Source organism: Schistocerca cancellata, chromosome 10, assembly GCF_023864275.1.
Source record: "Schistocerca cancellata isolate TAMUIC-IGC-003103 chromosome 10, iqSchCanc2.1, whole genome shotgun sequence".
NCBI lineage: Eukaryota > Metazoa > Arthropoda > Insecta > Orthoptera > Acrididae > Schistocerca > Schistocerca cancellata.
This window is the reverse complement of record NC_064635.1, coordinates 34,940,367-34,955,046: the sequence shown is the minus strand read 5'-3', so window position 1 is coordinate 34,955,046 and position 14,680 is coordinate 34,940,367. Positions and strand designations below refer to the sequence as shown.

At 44.6% G+C, this 14,680-nt stretch overlaps 1 protein-coding gene across 1 annotated transcript in view; it reads left to right on the top strand.

Moving 5' to 3' along the window:
- Positions 1 to 14,680, top strand: part of LOC126106836 (uncharacterized) — a 68,631-nt gene that overhangs the window by 36,053 nt on the left and 17,898 nt on the right. Inside the window, exons 3-4 of the mRNA XM_049913234.1 lie at positions 2,391 to 2,619; positions 13,709 to 13,794. Coding sequence (XP_049769191.1) covers positions 2,391 to 2,619; positions 13,709 to 13,794 — 315 coding nt within the window. The remainder of the gene's footprint in view (positions 1 to 2,390; positions 2,620 to 13,708; positions 13,795 to 14,680) is intronic.

The window sequence follows — 14,680 nt, the reverse complement described above, 5'->3', positions numbered from 1 at the left end:
CAATCAAGACGGATTTTAAGTAACATTATAAAGGTCTCGAGCTCCAGTCTCGTTCCGGCACACAGTTTTAATGTGCCAGGAAGTTTAATATCAGCGCATACTCCGCTGCACAGTGAATATCTCATTCCAAAGGAAGTCATTCACAAGATGTGCACGATGGGGGCGTGAATTGTCGTCCATGAAGACGAATGTCTCGCCAATGTGCTGCCGATATGGTTGCACTCTCGGTCGGATGATGGCATTCACGTCTCGTACAGCCGTTACGGCGCCTTCCATGACCTCCAGCAGCTTACGTCGGCCCCACATAACGCCAGCCCAAAACAGCAGGGATCCTCCACCTTACTGCACTCGCTGGACAGTGTGTCTAAGCGTTCAGCCTGACCGGGTTGCCTCCAAACACATCTCCGACGATTGTCATGTTGAAGAGAACGTGATGCCAATCCTGCGCGGCCCATTCGGCAAGCTGTTGCGCCCATCTGTACCGCGCTGCATGTTGTCGTGGTTGCAAAGGTGGACCCCGCCTTTGACGTCAGGAGTGAAGTTGCGCATCATGCAGCCTGTTGCGCACAGATTGGATCGTAACACGACTTGGGGCTGAGCGAAAAGCGTTATTCAACATGGTGGCTTTGCTGTCAGGGTTTCTCCGAGCCATAATCGGTAGTTAGCGGTCATCCATTGCAACAGTAGCCCTTGGGCGGCCTGAGCGAGGCATGTCATCGACAGTTCCTCTCTCTGTACCTCCTCCATGTCCGAACAACATCGCTTTGATTCACTCCGCCTGTACCCTCCCCTTGTTGAGAGCCCTTCCTGCCACAAAGTAACAATGCGGACGCGATCGAACCGCGGTATTGACCATCTAGCCCTCGTTGAACTACAGATAACACGAGCCGTGTACCTCCTTTTTGGTGGTATGACTGGAACTGATTGGCTATCGGTCCCCCTCCGTGTAGTAGGCGCAGGTCATGCATGGTTGTTTACATTTTTAGGCGGGTTTAGTGACATGTCTGATCAGTCAAAGGGACTGTGTCTGTGATACAATATCCACAGTTCTGGGAACCGGGGTGATGCAAAACATTTTTCGATGTGTGTTTTAGTCTGGCGACATTCCATCTGACTTTCGGAAAAACATCATCCACACAATTCCGAAAACTGCAAGAGCTGACAAGTGCGAGAAATATCGAACACAATCGGCCTAACAGCTCATGCATTCATTCTATAATATATAGAAGAATGGAAAAGAAAACGGACGAGGTGTTAGATGAGGATCATTTGGCTTTAGGAAGGGTAATGGCACCAGAAAGGCAATTCTGACGTTGCGGCAGATAATGGAAGCAAAACTAAAGAAAAGTCAAGACATGTTCCGATTTGTCGCCCTGGAAGAAAAAGGTGTTCGACAATTTAAAATGGTGCAAGACGTTCGAAATTTGAGAAAAATAGGGGTAAGCTACAGGGAGAGACAGGTACAAGAGCCAAGAGGGAATAATAAGAGTGGAAGACCAAGAAAAGGGTATAAGACAGGGATGTAGTCTTTTACCCCTACTGTTCAATATACAGGGTGAGTCACTAACTGTTGCTACCATGAAAAACTCCGAAAGTATGATAGGAGCTGAAACGTTTCTGGGGTAAAAGTTGCCTGGGGCAACGGGGGCCATAATATGACGTGGGTTTTTTGTTGCTAGGTGGGGTCGCTACAGAGATATGGTCAACTTTGTTTTTTAAATAGGATGCTATAGTTTGGTACTTATCTTCTGATAGCAGCAATCGAGATAAATTCAATGATGTGTAACAGTAAGGTCAAGAAGAAGGTCAAAAAGGTGCCTTGAATGTCCATTTACAGAAGGCGTTCGAAGTGATGCAGGGTGCTGAATGGGTCCTGTCGACTGGACTACGTGACGTGAAGTGGAAGACAGTAGTTCCAATTTCTGCCACTAGTATATTGTTTGAGATGATGCTGTAGCCACACTAGACTGTGTGCTGTAGAGGGCAAAAATTGTACACGAAAACAGAGATTTGAATGCACCCAGTAAATAATTGAGGACGTAGGTTGTAAGCGCTGCTCTGAAATGTGGGCCACATCCAAACCATTAAGCCGGCCGCGGTGGCCAAGCGGTTAAAGGCGCTACAGTCTGGAACCGCGCGGCCGCTACGGTCGCAGGTTCGAATCCTGCCTCGGGCATGGATGTGTGTGATGTCCTTAGGTTTTCAGTAGTTCTAAGTTCTAGTGGACTGATGACCTTAGAAGTTAAGTCCCATAGTGCTCAGAGTCATTTGAACCATTTGAACCAAACCATTAAGAAGAAGACTACTGATGAAAAAAAAGGGAGGCACTGTGACTGGTGGGTCGTTAAATGTGTGGTTTTAGACAAGTGTGGCGTGGTGTGTTGTTGCAGATCCAGGCAGGCCTGCAAGTCGTCATGTACTCAGTGGTCGCCGTGGAGCTGTCGGAGCACTACGACGATCTGCGCGGCGAGTTAGCGTTCCAGGAGCAGGAGCTGACTGGGACCTCGATGCCCTATGCGGACGAGGACGAAGGGCCACTAGGCAGCAACGATACGAGCCACCACCACAACAGCTACGAGCACCCTGTGCCCCTCACCTTGCGGATCAAAATCACCAACAGTAAGTCACGCCTCGAACGTCTCCGATGCCTTGGGCCTTTATCGTTACTTCCTACCATTAGTACTGGTGTTCCACAGGGTTCAGATTTGGAACCACTCATGTTTTTCAAGCTTCTGTACTACCTCAGTAGGTAAAAACGGAACACTTACATGGTCACTTTGTTATTCGTCTGCCTGTCCAACTGCTAAGACGACTTTTCCTCAGACACAAATCGAGGCATCAAATTGATATTCATATCATATACAAAGGTCTAAAGTCCCTTGCAGTCAAAAGATACAACCATTTATTGAAACTCGTAAAGTCACCCCATCACAATCTACAGGTTACTTCTCATTGCCTTAGAATCATGAAATGTGGCAAAAACCAAGCTTTCGCAGCCCAAGTAAAGGAAAAATTCTGAAATCTGTCAATTTTTAATTATATCGTATAAAAATGTTTTTTGCTATTACAAACTTGCACAATGACAAGCTCGGGATAGCGACATGCACATATAGACGTGGTGGTAATATCGCACACACAAGGTAGAAAATCACTAACAGTAATTCACGCCTCGAACAACTCCAAAGCCTTGGGCCTGTATCGTTACTTCGTGTAATTAGTATTGGTGTTCCACAGGATTCAGTTTTGGGACCACTCATGTCTTTCAAGCTTCTGTACTACTTCAATTAGTAAAAACGGGACACTTCCATGGTCACTTTGTTACTCGTCTGCCTGTCCAACTGCTAATATGACTTTTCCTCAGACACGAGTCGAGGCATCAAATTGATGTTCAAGTCACATACCTAGATGTACAGTCCCTTGCAATCGAAAGACACAACCATTTATTGTTACTCGCAAAGTCACCCATCACAACCTACAGGGTACTCCCCATTACCTTAGAATCATGAAATCTGGCAAAAACTAAGGTTTCGCAGCCCAAGTAAAGGAAAAATTCTGAAAACTGTCAATTTTTAATTACATAATATAAAAATGTTTTTCGCCATTACAAACTTACACTGAGATGACAAGCTCAGGATAGCGACATGCACATGTAGATGCGGTGGTAATATCGCATACACAAGATAGAAAATCACTAACAGTAAGTCACGCCTCGAACGACTCCGAAGCCTTGGGCCTGTATCGTTACTTCCTACAATTAGTAATGGTGTTCCACAGGGGTCTGTTTTGGGACCACTCATGTTGGTTTGCGAAGTGATTATGGCCGCACGATGGGAATTAACAGATTTTGCACACGGAATGATAATTGGAGCTAGACACATTGAACATTCAATTTGGGAAATAGTTAGGGAATTCAATATTTCCAGATCGACAGTGTCAAGAGCGTGACGAGAACACCAAATTTCAGGCATTACCTCTCACCGCGGACAACTCACTGGTGGACGGCTTTCACTTAATGATCGAGTGCAGTAGTGTTTGCGTAGTGATGTCAGTGCTGACAGACAAGCAACACTGGGTGAAACAACCGTAGAAATCTGTATCGGACATCGACGGTCGTATCCGTTAGGACAGTGCGGCGATATTGGCGTCAATGATCTATGGTAGCAAATGACCGAAGAGAGTGCCTTTGCTAACAGCAACACATCGACTGCAGGTCCTCTCCTAGGCGACTTGTGGGGCGGTGAGTGGAAAATTTTATCTCTATTGTTTTGTTGCCGTTCTCAACACAGGCTCTATAACTACAATGTTGGCAACCAGAAAGTGATTAGCAAAAACGAGATGCCTGTAATTAAAGTTCATTGTGCCCACTCTGATGGAGAAATAAAGTTATTGATCATTGAAGTTCATTGCACTGAGGATTTAGGATGATGTCTGGGATTAATAGAAAATGTAGTTTACTATAACAAGTTTCACTATATTCTGGAAACAATAAAGCTTCAAGTTCCAGACAAAAGTTCACCCTATCAACTCTTGTACTATCAGAGCTGTTCAGAGTCTATTGTACGGATCCTATTATCCCTAGATAACGAAACTGTTCAATAATAATTATCGATGTAAATGTTTAAACTGAATGCTCGCCAAAATTTGATCTCATCAAACGCCATACTAGTAATGATAGAAGGTCTGTCCTGCACCGACATGTGAAAATACGAGATACGCAAACTGAGAATAAATCAATGAAGTCGTTCCGCCATTAACACTTTACCCCAATGCGAACTCATTGTTATGTGCATACCCAGTTACGTAATATGGCATCCAAGGCTGTTCCTTGCAACTGCACAGACGCGACGCGGCTTCCGACACGGAGTGCAAGCTGATACGAATCTAGAAGATAACTGGGGCCTGACTTAGCTCGCAGCGCTCTTATTTATATAGCCGTGGTGCGGACCGCTGAAGGTGCAGCCGAGAAAATCAGCCGGCTGGGCTAGTAGAGCACCACTTTAAGTTACTAAATAAATAATTGCTTCATTCACTGAAAGCTAATGAAGCTCTCAGTTTAATTGTGCAATCAGCACACAGGTAAGTATCTGTAATAAAATTATGATGTGGCTACGCTAAATACTTTTGGCGAGAGAATTATTTTAGTTGCACTACATGCAATAGGTGAGCTCTGAACTTGCCCTTTGGAGAGATGCTACAGCTATAATTTTATAGCTACCTTTTGCAAACTTCTCACATCTTTGTTATTATAGCGTATCTCCATTATACCTAAATCTAAACATCCTAGCTTTATCTAATCACTTAATCTATCTTGCTTCCATACTCTTAGGACATAAAAACAGAAAATCATGAGTTTCAACCAAAATATTACTTTGTGAGATCCAGCATGCTGTTTCCATTAAATTACAATGGAAAAGGTATCTGAATATAAATTTTGTAATTTCTAGTTCCTTGCTGTTGCGCCGATGATTTTTATGTAAAACATCCAAATTTCGAAAACTGTTAAAGTTACTAAACTGAAACTTAACACATTATTATTTTAGCATCACTCATGACATGCTATTAACTTTTCAGATTATTTACTTTACTTTTAAGGTATTGCTCAACATTCGTGACGTCATAGTTACAGTGGACTAGGCTGGTACACAAAAATGGCGTGAGTAGGCTGCTTCCCTACAGACTGGTAAACCGCGGCCTGGTCGGATGAGTCCAGATCCCAGTCGGTAAGAGCTGATGGTGGGATTGGATGTGGTGCAAACCCCAGAGAGCCATGGACCGAAGTTATCAAGGAACTGTGCAAGCTGCTGGTGGCTCCATCATGGTGCCAGCTTTGTCTGCACTGGATCCTGGTTATGTTCGACTACTTGGAGCCCATGTACATCCATTCCTGGACTTAATGTTCTGAAACAACGATGGAATATTTATTGACGAATATGCGCTATGTCAGTGGGTCATCACTGCCCGCATTTAGTTTGATGAACATTCTGGACAGTTCGAGCGAATGGTTTGGCCAAGCAGATCGCCCGACTTGAATCTCACCGAACATTTGTGGGACATAATGGAGAGGTCTGTTCGTGCACAAAATCCTCCACCGGCAACTCTTTCGCAATTACGGGTGGCTATAGAGACAGCATGGCTCAATACTTCCAACGACCTTTTGAGTCCATGCCACGTCGAGCTCCTGCACCATGCATGTCTAAAGGATGTCTGACAAGATATTAGGAAGTATACGATGACTATTGTCACCTCAGAGTACAGAATTTAATTCTGGGACCACTCATGTTTTTTAAGCTTCCATACCTCAGCCAGCAAGAACGAAACACTTGTTGTCTGCCTGTTTGCCCGACTACTAAGACCCTTTTTTCTCAGAGGTATCAAATTGAAATTGAAGAGGTATCAAACTGAATATCTAATACTCAGGGCTACGGTCCCTTTGCGGTGTAAAAGCTGCAAACTTCAAAATCAATACAATCAAAAAATAGAGGCATTTAATGAAGCTCGCGACATCATTTATCAAAACCTACATAGAACTTCCCACTGATCTAGAATTATGAAATTTGGTACCAAGCAACACGTCCCTGTGCACATGTTGATGTTGTTGTGGTCTTCAGTCCAGAGACTGGTTTGATGCAGCTCTCCATACAACTCTATCCTGTGCAAGCTTCTTCATCTCCCAGTACCTACTGCAACCTATATCTTTCTGAATCTGTTTAGTATATTCACCTCTTGGTCTCCCTCTATGATTTTTACCCTCCACGCTGCCCTCCAATACTAAACTGGTGATCCCTTGATGCCTCAGAACATGTCCTACCAACCGATCTCTTCTTCTGGTCAAGTTGTGCCACAAACTTCTCTTCTCCCCAATCCTATTCAATACTTCCTCATTAGTTATGTGATCTACCCATCTAATCTTCAGCATTCTTCTGTAGCACCACATTTCGAAAGCTGCTATTCTCTTCTTGTCCAAACTATTTACCGGCCATGTTTCACTTCCATACAGGGCTACACTCCATACAAATACTTTCAGAAACGACTTCCTGACACTTAAATCTATACTCGATGTTAACAAATTTCTCTTCTTCAGAAACGATTTCCTTGCCATTGCCAGTCTACATTTAAATCCTCTCTACTTCGACCATCATCATTTATTTTGCTCCCCAAATAACAAAACTCCTTTACTACTTTAAGTGTCTCATTTCCTAATCTAATTCCCTCAGCATCACCCGATTTAATTCGACTACATTCCATTATGTTCGTTTTGCTTTTGTTGATGTTCATCTTATATCCTCTTTTCAAGACAGCGTCCATTCCGTTCAGCTGCTCTTCCAGGTCCATTTCTGTCTCTGACAGAATTACAATGTCATCGGCATACCTCAAAGTTTTTATTCCTTCTCCACGGATTTTAATTCCTACTCCGAATTTTTTCTTTTGTTTCCTTTACTGCTTGCTCAATAAACAGATTGAATAACATTGGGGATAGGCTACAACCCTGTCTCACTCCCTTCCCAACCACTGCTTCCCTTTCATGCTCTCGACTCTTACAAATGAAAAAAAAATAAAAAAATCATTAATTTTGCTTTATATCACAAAAATTTTTCTGCTCTTAGAAACAAACTGCATTCGTAATCCGTCAACATTGTCAGGAGCTAACTTATGTTTTTTATCACGTTTTTAGTGAAAGGTGGAGTGGTTCACGAGAAAGGTTTGTGTATATAATTTACAAACATTTCGTGCTACTTGGCTGAGGTGATGAAGTTAAGTTCCCTGCCGTTGTGAACACGATGCCATTGGCGTCTAGCGGAGATGGACGTAACGACACCCGACTACCGTGCCGTGCTGGTGCTAGTAGTCCAGGTCCGTTACGAACTAGTCGTAATGATTAGAAACAATGTAATATTCCATGAAGAAACAAACAGTCTTGGTTGCAGGGTAGTAATTGTGGTGTCACCGCCAGACACCACACTTGCTAGGTGGTAGCTTTAAATCGGCCGCGGTCCATTAGTACATGTCGGACCCGCGTGTCGCCACTGTCAGTAATAGCAGACCGAGCGCAACCACACGGTAGGTCCAGAGAGACGTACTAGCACTCGCCCAGTTGTACGACGACTTTGCTAGCGACTACACTGACGAATCCTTTCTCTCATTTACCGAGAGACAGTTAGAATAGCCTTCAGCTAAGTCCATGGCTACGACCTAGCAATGCGCCATTAACCATATCTGAGAGTCTCACTCGTATTATCAAGAGCGATGTACCACAAGGATGAATTAAAGTTAAGTAAACAGAAGCTCCGTACTTTTCTTTATAGCATTCATTAAGTATCCTGTTTCAGACCTCACGCCAGCCGGCGTGTGTGTACGCGTGCATTTCGGCTACTTCCGAGTGGCGTGGCTGTCTTGCTACGCCACAACAGTAATTATTATTTATTTACGAACGATGCGTTTCGCCTGTTTCAGGCATCTTCAGATTGGCTAATACTAGATGGTGTGAGGTACAGGGGATACCGAGCATGCAAAACTCCTGGCAAATAACCATCCTCGTCAAACATACGGAAAGACTGTGCAGTGTCCTTGTCGAATCACGCAACGTAGTCCAATGAACAGAAAACAGAATCGAGCCTACAGAGATCTGTTACCATGTAAACATTTTGGAGGTGTAGCTATTCATACTCGGGCTATGCAGATAGTACTGTTGTCGGGTCTTATGGACGTATGGTATCCCACCGCTGTCTGGGACGTCTCAAGACGCACCTTCGCTGGTCGTCGGGGCCCACTTGAAGGCGGGCCTCTCCAATGAAGACAGTTCTACTCCAGTCAACGAGGTTCCAAACAGAAGGCCTGTCTGGAACCTGACTGTCGTCAGCTGTACGGCTCGACAGCCATTAGTAACGGTCTGGAGTGCCATTTTATAGTACGAACCTTTTGGTTGTCACCCGCAACATCCTTATAGGACTGCGGTTCGTCGACGATATTTTACGCCCTGTTTTATTGCCCTGCTACCTGTGCTTACGTTCCAGCGTCATAATGCCCACACGCACACTGGGAGAGTTCCTAGCGCTTGTCTTCGTGCTTACCAAACCGTACCTTGGCCAGCAAGGTCACCGGATCTCTCCCAACTGAGATTGTTAGGAGCATGTTTTTTGCTCGAGTATCATGTCGTTTTTGGAAACTCAGAATCTACTATGTAGGAATCAACATGGATTCCGGAAACAGCGATCGTGTGAGACCCAACTCGCTCTATTTGTTCATGAGACCCAGAAAATATTAGATACAGGCTCCCAGGTAGATGCTATTTTTCTTGACTTCCGGAAGGCGTTCGATACAGTTCCGCACTCTCGCCTGATAAACAAAGTAAGAGCCTACGGAATATCAGACCAGCTGTGTGGCTGGATTGAAGAGTTTTTAGCAAACAGAACACATCATGTTGTTATCAACGGAGAGACGTCTACAGACGTTAAAGTAACCTCTGGCGTGCCACAGGGGAGTGTTATGGGACCATTGCTTTTCACAATATATATAAATGACCTAGTAGATAGTGTCGGAAGTTCCATGCGGCTTTTCGCGGATGACGCTGTAGTATACAGAGAAGTTGCAGCATTAGAAAATTGTAGCGAAATGCAGGAAGATCTGCAGCGGATAGGCACTTGGTGCAGGGAGTGGCAACTGAACCTTAACATAGACAAATGTAATGTATTGAGAATACATAGAAAGAAGGATCCTTTATTGTATGATTATATGATAGCGGAACAAACACTGGTAGCAGTTACTTCTGTAAAATATCTGAGAGTATGCGTGCGGAAAGATTTGAAGTGGAATGATCATATAAAATTAATTGTTGGTAAGGCGGGTACCAGGTTGAGATTCATTGGGAGAGTCCTTAGAAAATGTAGTCCATCAACAAAGGAGGTGGCTTACAAAACACTCGTTCGACCTATACTTGAGTATTGCTCATCAGTGTGGGATCCGCACCAGATCGGGTTGACGGAGGAGATAGAGAAGATCCAAAGAATAGCGGCGCGTTTCGTCACAGGGTTATTTGGTAACCGTGATAGCGTTACGGAGATGTTTAACAAACTCAAGTTTGAGACTCTGCAAGAGAGGCGCTCTGCATCGCGGTGTAGCTTGCTCGCCAGGTTTCGAGAGGGTGCGTTTCTGGATGAGGTATCGAATATATTGCTTCCCCCTACTTATACCTCCCGAGGAGATCACGAATGTAAAATTAGAGAGATTAGAGCACGCACAGAGGCTTTCAGACAGTCGTTCTTCCCGCGAACCATACGCGACTGGAACAGGAAAGGGAGGTAATGACAGTGGCACGTAAAGTGCCCTCCGCCACACACCGTTGGGTGGCTTGCGGAGTATCTCGAGATTAAGATTTTGACAGAATTTGGCACGACATCCCTCAGGAGGACATCCAGCTCTGTCAGCAACTGCCAAGCCGAATAACTGCTTGCGTAAGGACCAGAGGTGGACTATCACGTAATTTTTCTCGAAAAAAAAATCATCCATTTTTTTTCTGAAATTGTAAGCATTTGTTTGTCTGTACATGTTCATTACATTTACCGATTGCCGTCCTATTCGGATCATTCCTTCGTCGCTGCTTTGTCTTACAGTGTGTACACTGCCGCACATGATGGAGTTGGTGGCCCACGTGTTATTACACTACTGGCCATTAAAATTGCTACACCACGAAAATGACGTGCTACAGGCGCGAAATTTAACCGACAGGAAGAAGATGCTGTGATATGCAAATGATTAGCTTTTCACAGCGTTCACACAAGGTTGGCGCAGGTGGCGACACCTACAACGTGCTGACATGAGGAAAGTTTCCAACCGATTTCTCATACACAAACAGCAGTTGACCGGCGTTACCTGGTGAAACGTTGTTGTGATGCCACGTGTAAGGAGGAGAAATGCGTACCGTCACGTTTCCGACTTTGATAAAGGTCGGATTGTAGCCTATCGCGATTGCGGTTTATCTTATCGCGACATTGCTGCTCGCGTTGGTCGAGATCCAATGACTGTTAGCAGAATATGTAATCGGCGGGTTCAGGAGGGTAATACGGAACGCCGTGCTGCATCCCAATGACCTCGTACACTAGCAGTTGAGATGACAGGCATCTTATCCGTATGGCTGTAAGGGATCGTGTAGCCACGTCTAGATCCCTGAGTCAACAGATGGGGACGTTTGCAAGACAACGACCATCTGCACGAACAGTTCGACGACGTTTGCAGCAGCATGGACTATCACCTCGGAGACTATGGCTGCGGCTACCCTTGACGCTGCATCACAGACAGGTGCGCCTGCGATGCTGTACTCAACGACGAACCTGCGTGCACGAATGGCAAAACATCACTTTTTCGGATGAATCCAGGTTCTGTTTACAGCATTATGTTGGTCGCATCAGTGTTTGGCGACATCGCGGTGAACGCACATTGGAAGCGTGTATTCGTCACCGCCATATTGGCGTATCACCCGGCGTGATGGTATGGGGTGCCACTGGTTACACGTCTCGGTCACCTCTTGTTCGCATTGACGGCACTTTGAACAGTGGACTTCACATTCCAGATGTATTATGACCTGTGGCTTTACCCTTCATTCGATCCCTGCGAAACCCTACATTTAAGTAGGATAATGCACGACCGCATATTGCAGGTCCTGTACGGGCCTTTCTGGATACAGAAAATGTTCGACTGCTGCCCTGGCTAGCAAATTCTCCAGATCTCTCACCAACTAAAAACGTCTGGTTAATGGTGTACGAGCAACTGGCTCGTCACAATACGCCAGTCACTACTCTTGATGAACTGTGGTATCGTGTTGAAGCTGCATGGGCAGCTGTACCTGTACACGGCATCCAAGCTATGTTGCCCAGGCGCATCAAGGCCGATATTGCGGCCAGAGGTGATATTCTGGGCACTGATTTCTCTGGATCTATGCACCCAAATTGCGTGAAAGTGTAATCAATGTCAGTTCTAGTATAATATATTTGTCCATTTAATACCCGATTATCATCTGCATTAATGGCCAGTAGTGTATATGGCGAGGTATAATCTTGCATCGACGTACTGACCTCCAAATCTTTGAACACGATACTGCCACCGCTCAACTTTATTGTGACACTGTAATACTTCCCTATATCCGTATTTTGTGGGGAGGGGGGTGGGGTGGGGGGTATCCGGTCTTGACTTCCGTGTTTACGGATGACAATGAGCAACGAACCGCGCATACGAACCAGCTGTTGGAACGTGAGGATAATCAGCGAACAGATTCACCTACCCGTTCCCCCACGGAGCACATGAGGTATGCGTTGGAGAGGCGTACTGCAGCATGTGCACCGACGACCATGCAGCAGTTGAACCGCGCTGGCGGAGGGATGGAACTCCTTCTAAAGAACTCCTTGCCGTGCTAATGGCCAGCTTGGCAGCACATTGCAGTGAATGCACTTCTGCCTGTGGCGTTCAAAAAAAATGGTTCTGAGCACTATGCGACTTAACTTCTGTGGTCATCAGTCGCCTAGAACTTAGAACTAATTAAACCTAACTAACCTAAGGACATCACACACATCCATGCCCGACGCAGCATTCGAACCTGCGACCGTAGCGGTCGCTCGGTTCCAGACTGTAGCGCCTAGAACCGCACGGCCACTCCGGCTGGCTGTGGTGTTCACACAGTCTGTTAAGAATCATGTGCCACCTTTTGCAATCTCAAGGGGAACGTCATAAATGGCTTGACATCACTGTAACGATTGTCTCTGAATAAAAGGGTCATTTCTGTTCGCCTCAGTGCGTAAGTCTTTCAGTTACCTTCTGTACTATACTGCAGCAGTTCTCTCTATGTATGGTACAAATTGATTCGAGCTGTGTTTCCTCGCAGCGACATATCTTGCGGAAGTTACTTCGTCCTTAAGTTTTGCAACCGGCGTGCATCACCTTCTCTCTGATAACGTATTTCGCTTTACGGATAGGCGACAGTTAAGGTAGGCATTAGTTTAACATCGCTAGTAAGTAATACCTATGAATCAAATAATAAGTTACGCACTAAAATCCATGAATTATGTGTAAGAGTTTTCACTGTCGTTCGATGGCAACGGGAAAACTACACGGTTTTTGTTACAATCGTTTTGTTTAATCTTGCGCGTAGCAGCAATGAATAAAAGACAGAAATCTAGTTATTTGTGGGTATATGTTTACTGTAAGGGACGAAGTAACAGCATTGCACATTGCTATATCTGTGGTCAAGCATTAAATTTCGAAACAAAAGTATCCAACCCAGAATAAGTCTTGTGCGCAGAAATCCATCAACAAGTTTATCAGTTCACAGACAAATTGTTACCGTCATGTGAACTACCTCGTAGCTTTCTCTGTACTTCACAGCGTACGTGGATCCTATTAAATAACTAACAGGTGTCCAGAATCTATTGCCTCTTTGGAACAGTAACAATGTAACATATTACTCGTAATTAATTTCAGTCAAACACCAGTTCTATTTTTATGGCTATGTATTCCATTGATAGCAGTCCAGGATACCACGACTAGCGTGTATCTTCCTTATGTTTATTCACGTTTAGAAGTCTTTATCACCCCTTATAGCCCATTAACAGCTTTTGTACCAGAAATTTTAACCGCTTCACGATAACTGTGTGACGTTTCTCGAAACCGCCTTTAAGACGGGCCAGCGATCTGTTTGCTCACAGACAAATGCCTTTGTTTGCAGTCTGGAGGTGGTGCGTGATACTACTGAGCATCACGGAGACGATCAACTTCATCGTCAACATACTGCTCATGTTCGCAGCCAATAAGGTAAGATCGTACACAAGTCTCTCTTCCACATACCTACTATATCCACCAGCTCTGATAACACTTTTTGCATATTCTAATGCCCTTTAGGGCACATTCAGTACTAACTTAACTACTCCCGAGTACCGTAACACAAATCCCATTAATATGTCATGTAAGGAGATACGTGACCTTGTAACAACACTAACGTTATCCTACTGTATATGTAATAAATTTTTCCCCTGAATTTCAATAAATTAGCATAATCGATGTTCTGATTTCATTTTTTTTGTTTCATGCCATTATGTTGGATAAGCTATAAACAATTTTCGATGTAAATTTTAATATTTATGTCAAATTTCAAGTAATGTTGTAAGCAAAGGGAAGTGGAACTAATGTTCGAAATATTGTAAGATGTGAAAGATGTAATTGTGTGCCTGGTCCATACGTAGGTAATGTATTCACCTTTGGTGAATACCCTGTCTGTAGGGGAGCGGTAAAAGGTGGAGGCAGGCGAGCGCGGGAAAATGCACACGGGTGCGGTACGGCATAACGGGCTCAGCAGTAGTAGTCGGAGTTGGGCATCGATCTGAGAAACACGTGCTGGATCGAGGAGGCTCTCCTGGAAAAAGTGGTTTCGTTGAGCCTCGGATGCGCTGTTTCCGACATCTATACAGCATGGCAATATTCCATAGGCACTAAATGGAAAAGCATTGCGACGCCATGAAGAAGTAAAGTGCCAATATTTCTTGAGCCATTGCTGTAATTGCATGTGTGCTTTGTGCCTCGCCATCTCGCCGCCTGCCGACCGCCTCATCGATACGAACAGGTTGAAACTTTTAGTACTGTATTCGTGTGGACCAGTGCTACTTTTGCTACATACTGTTCAATAACAACTTAAATTTTACCA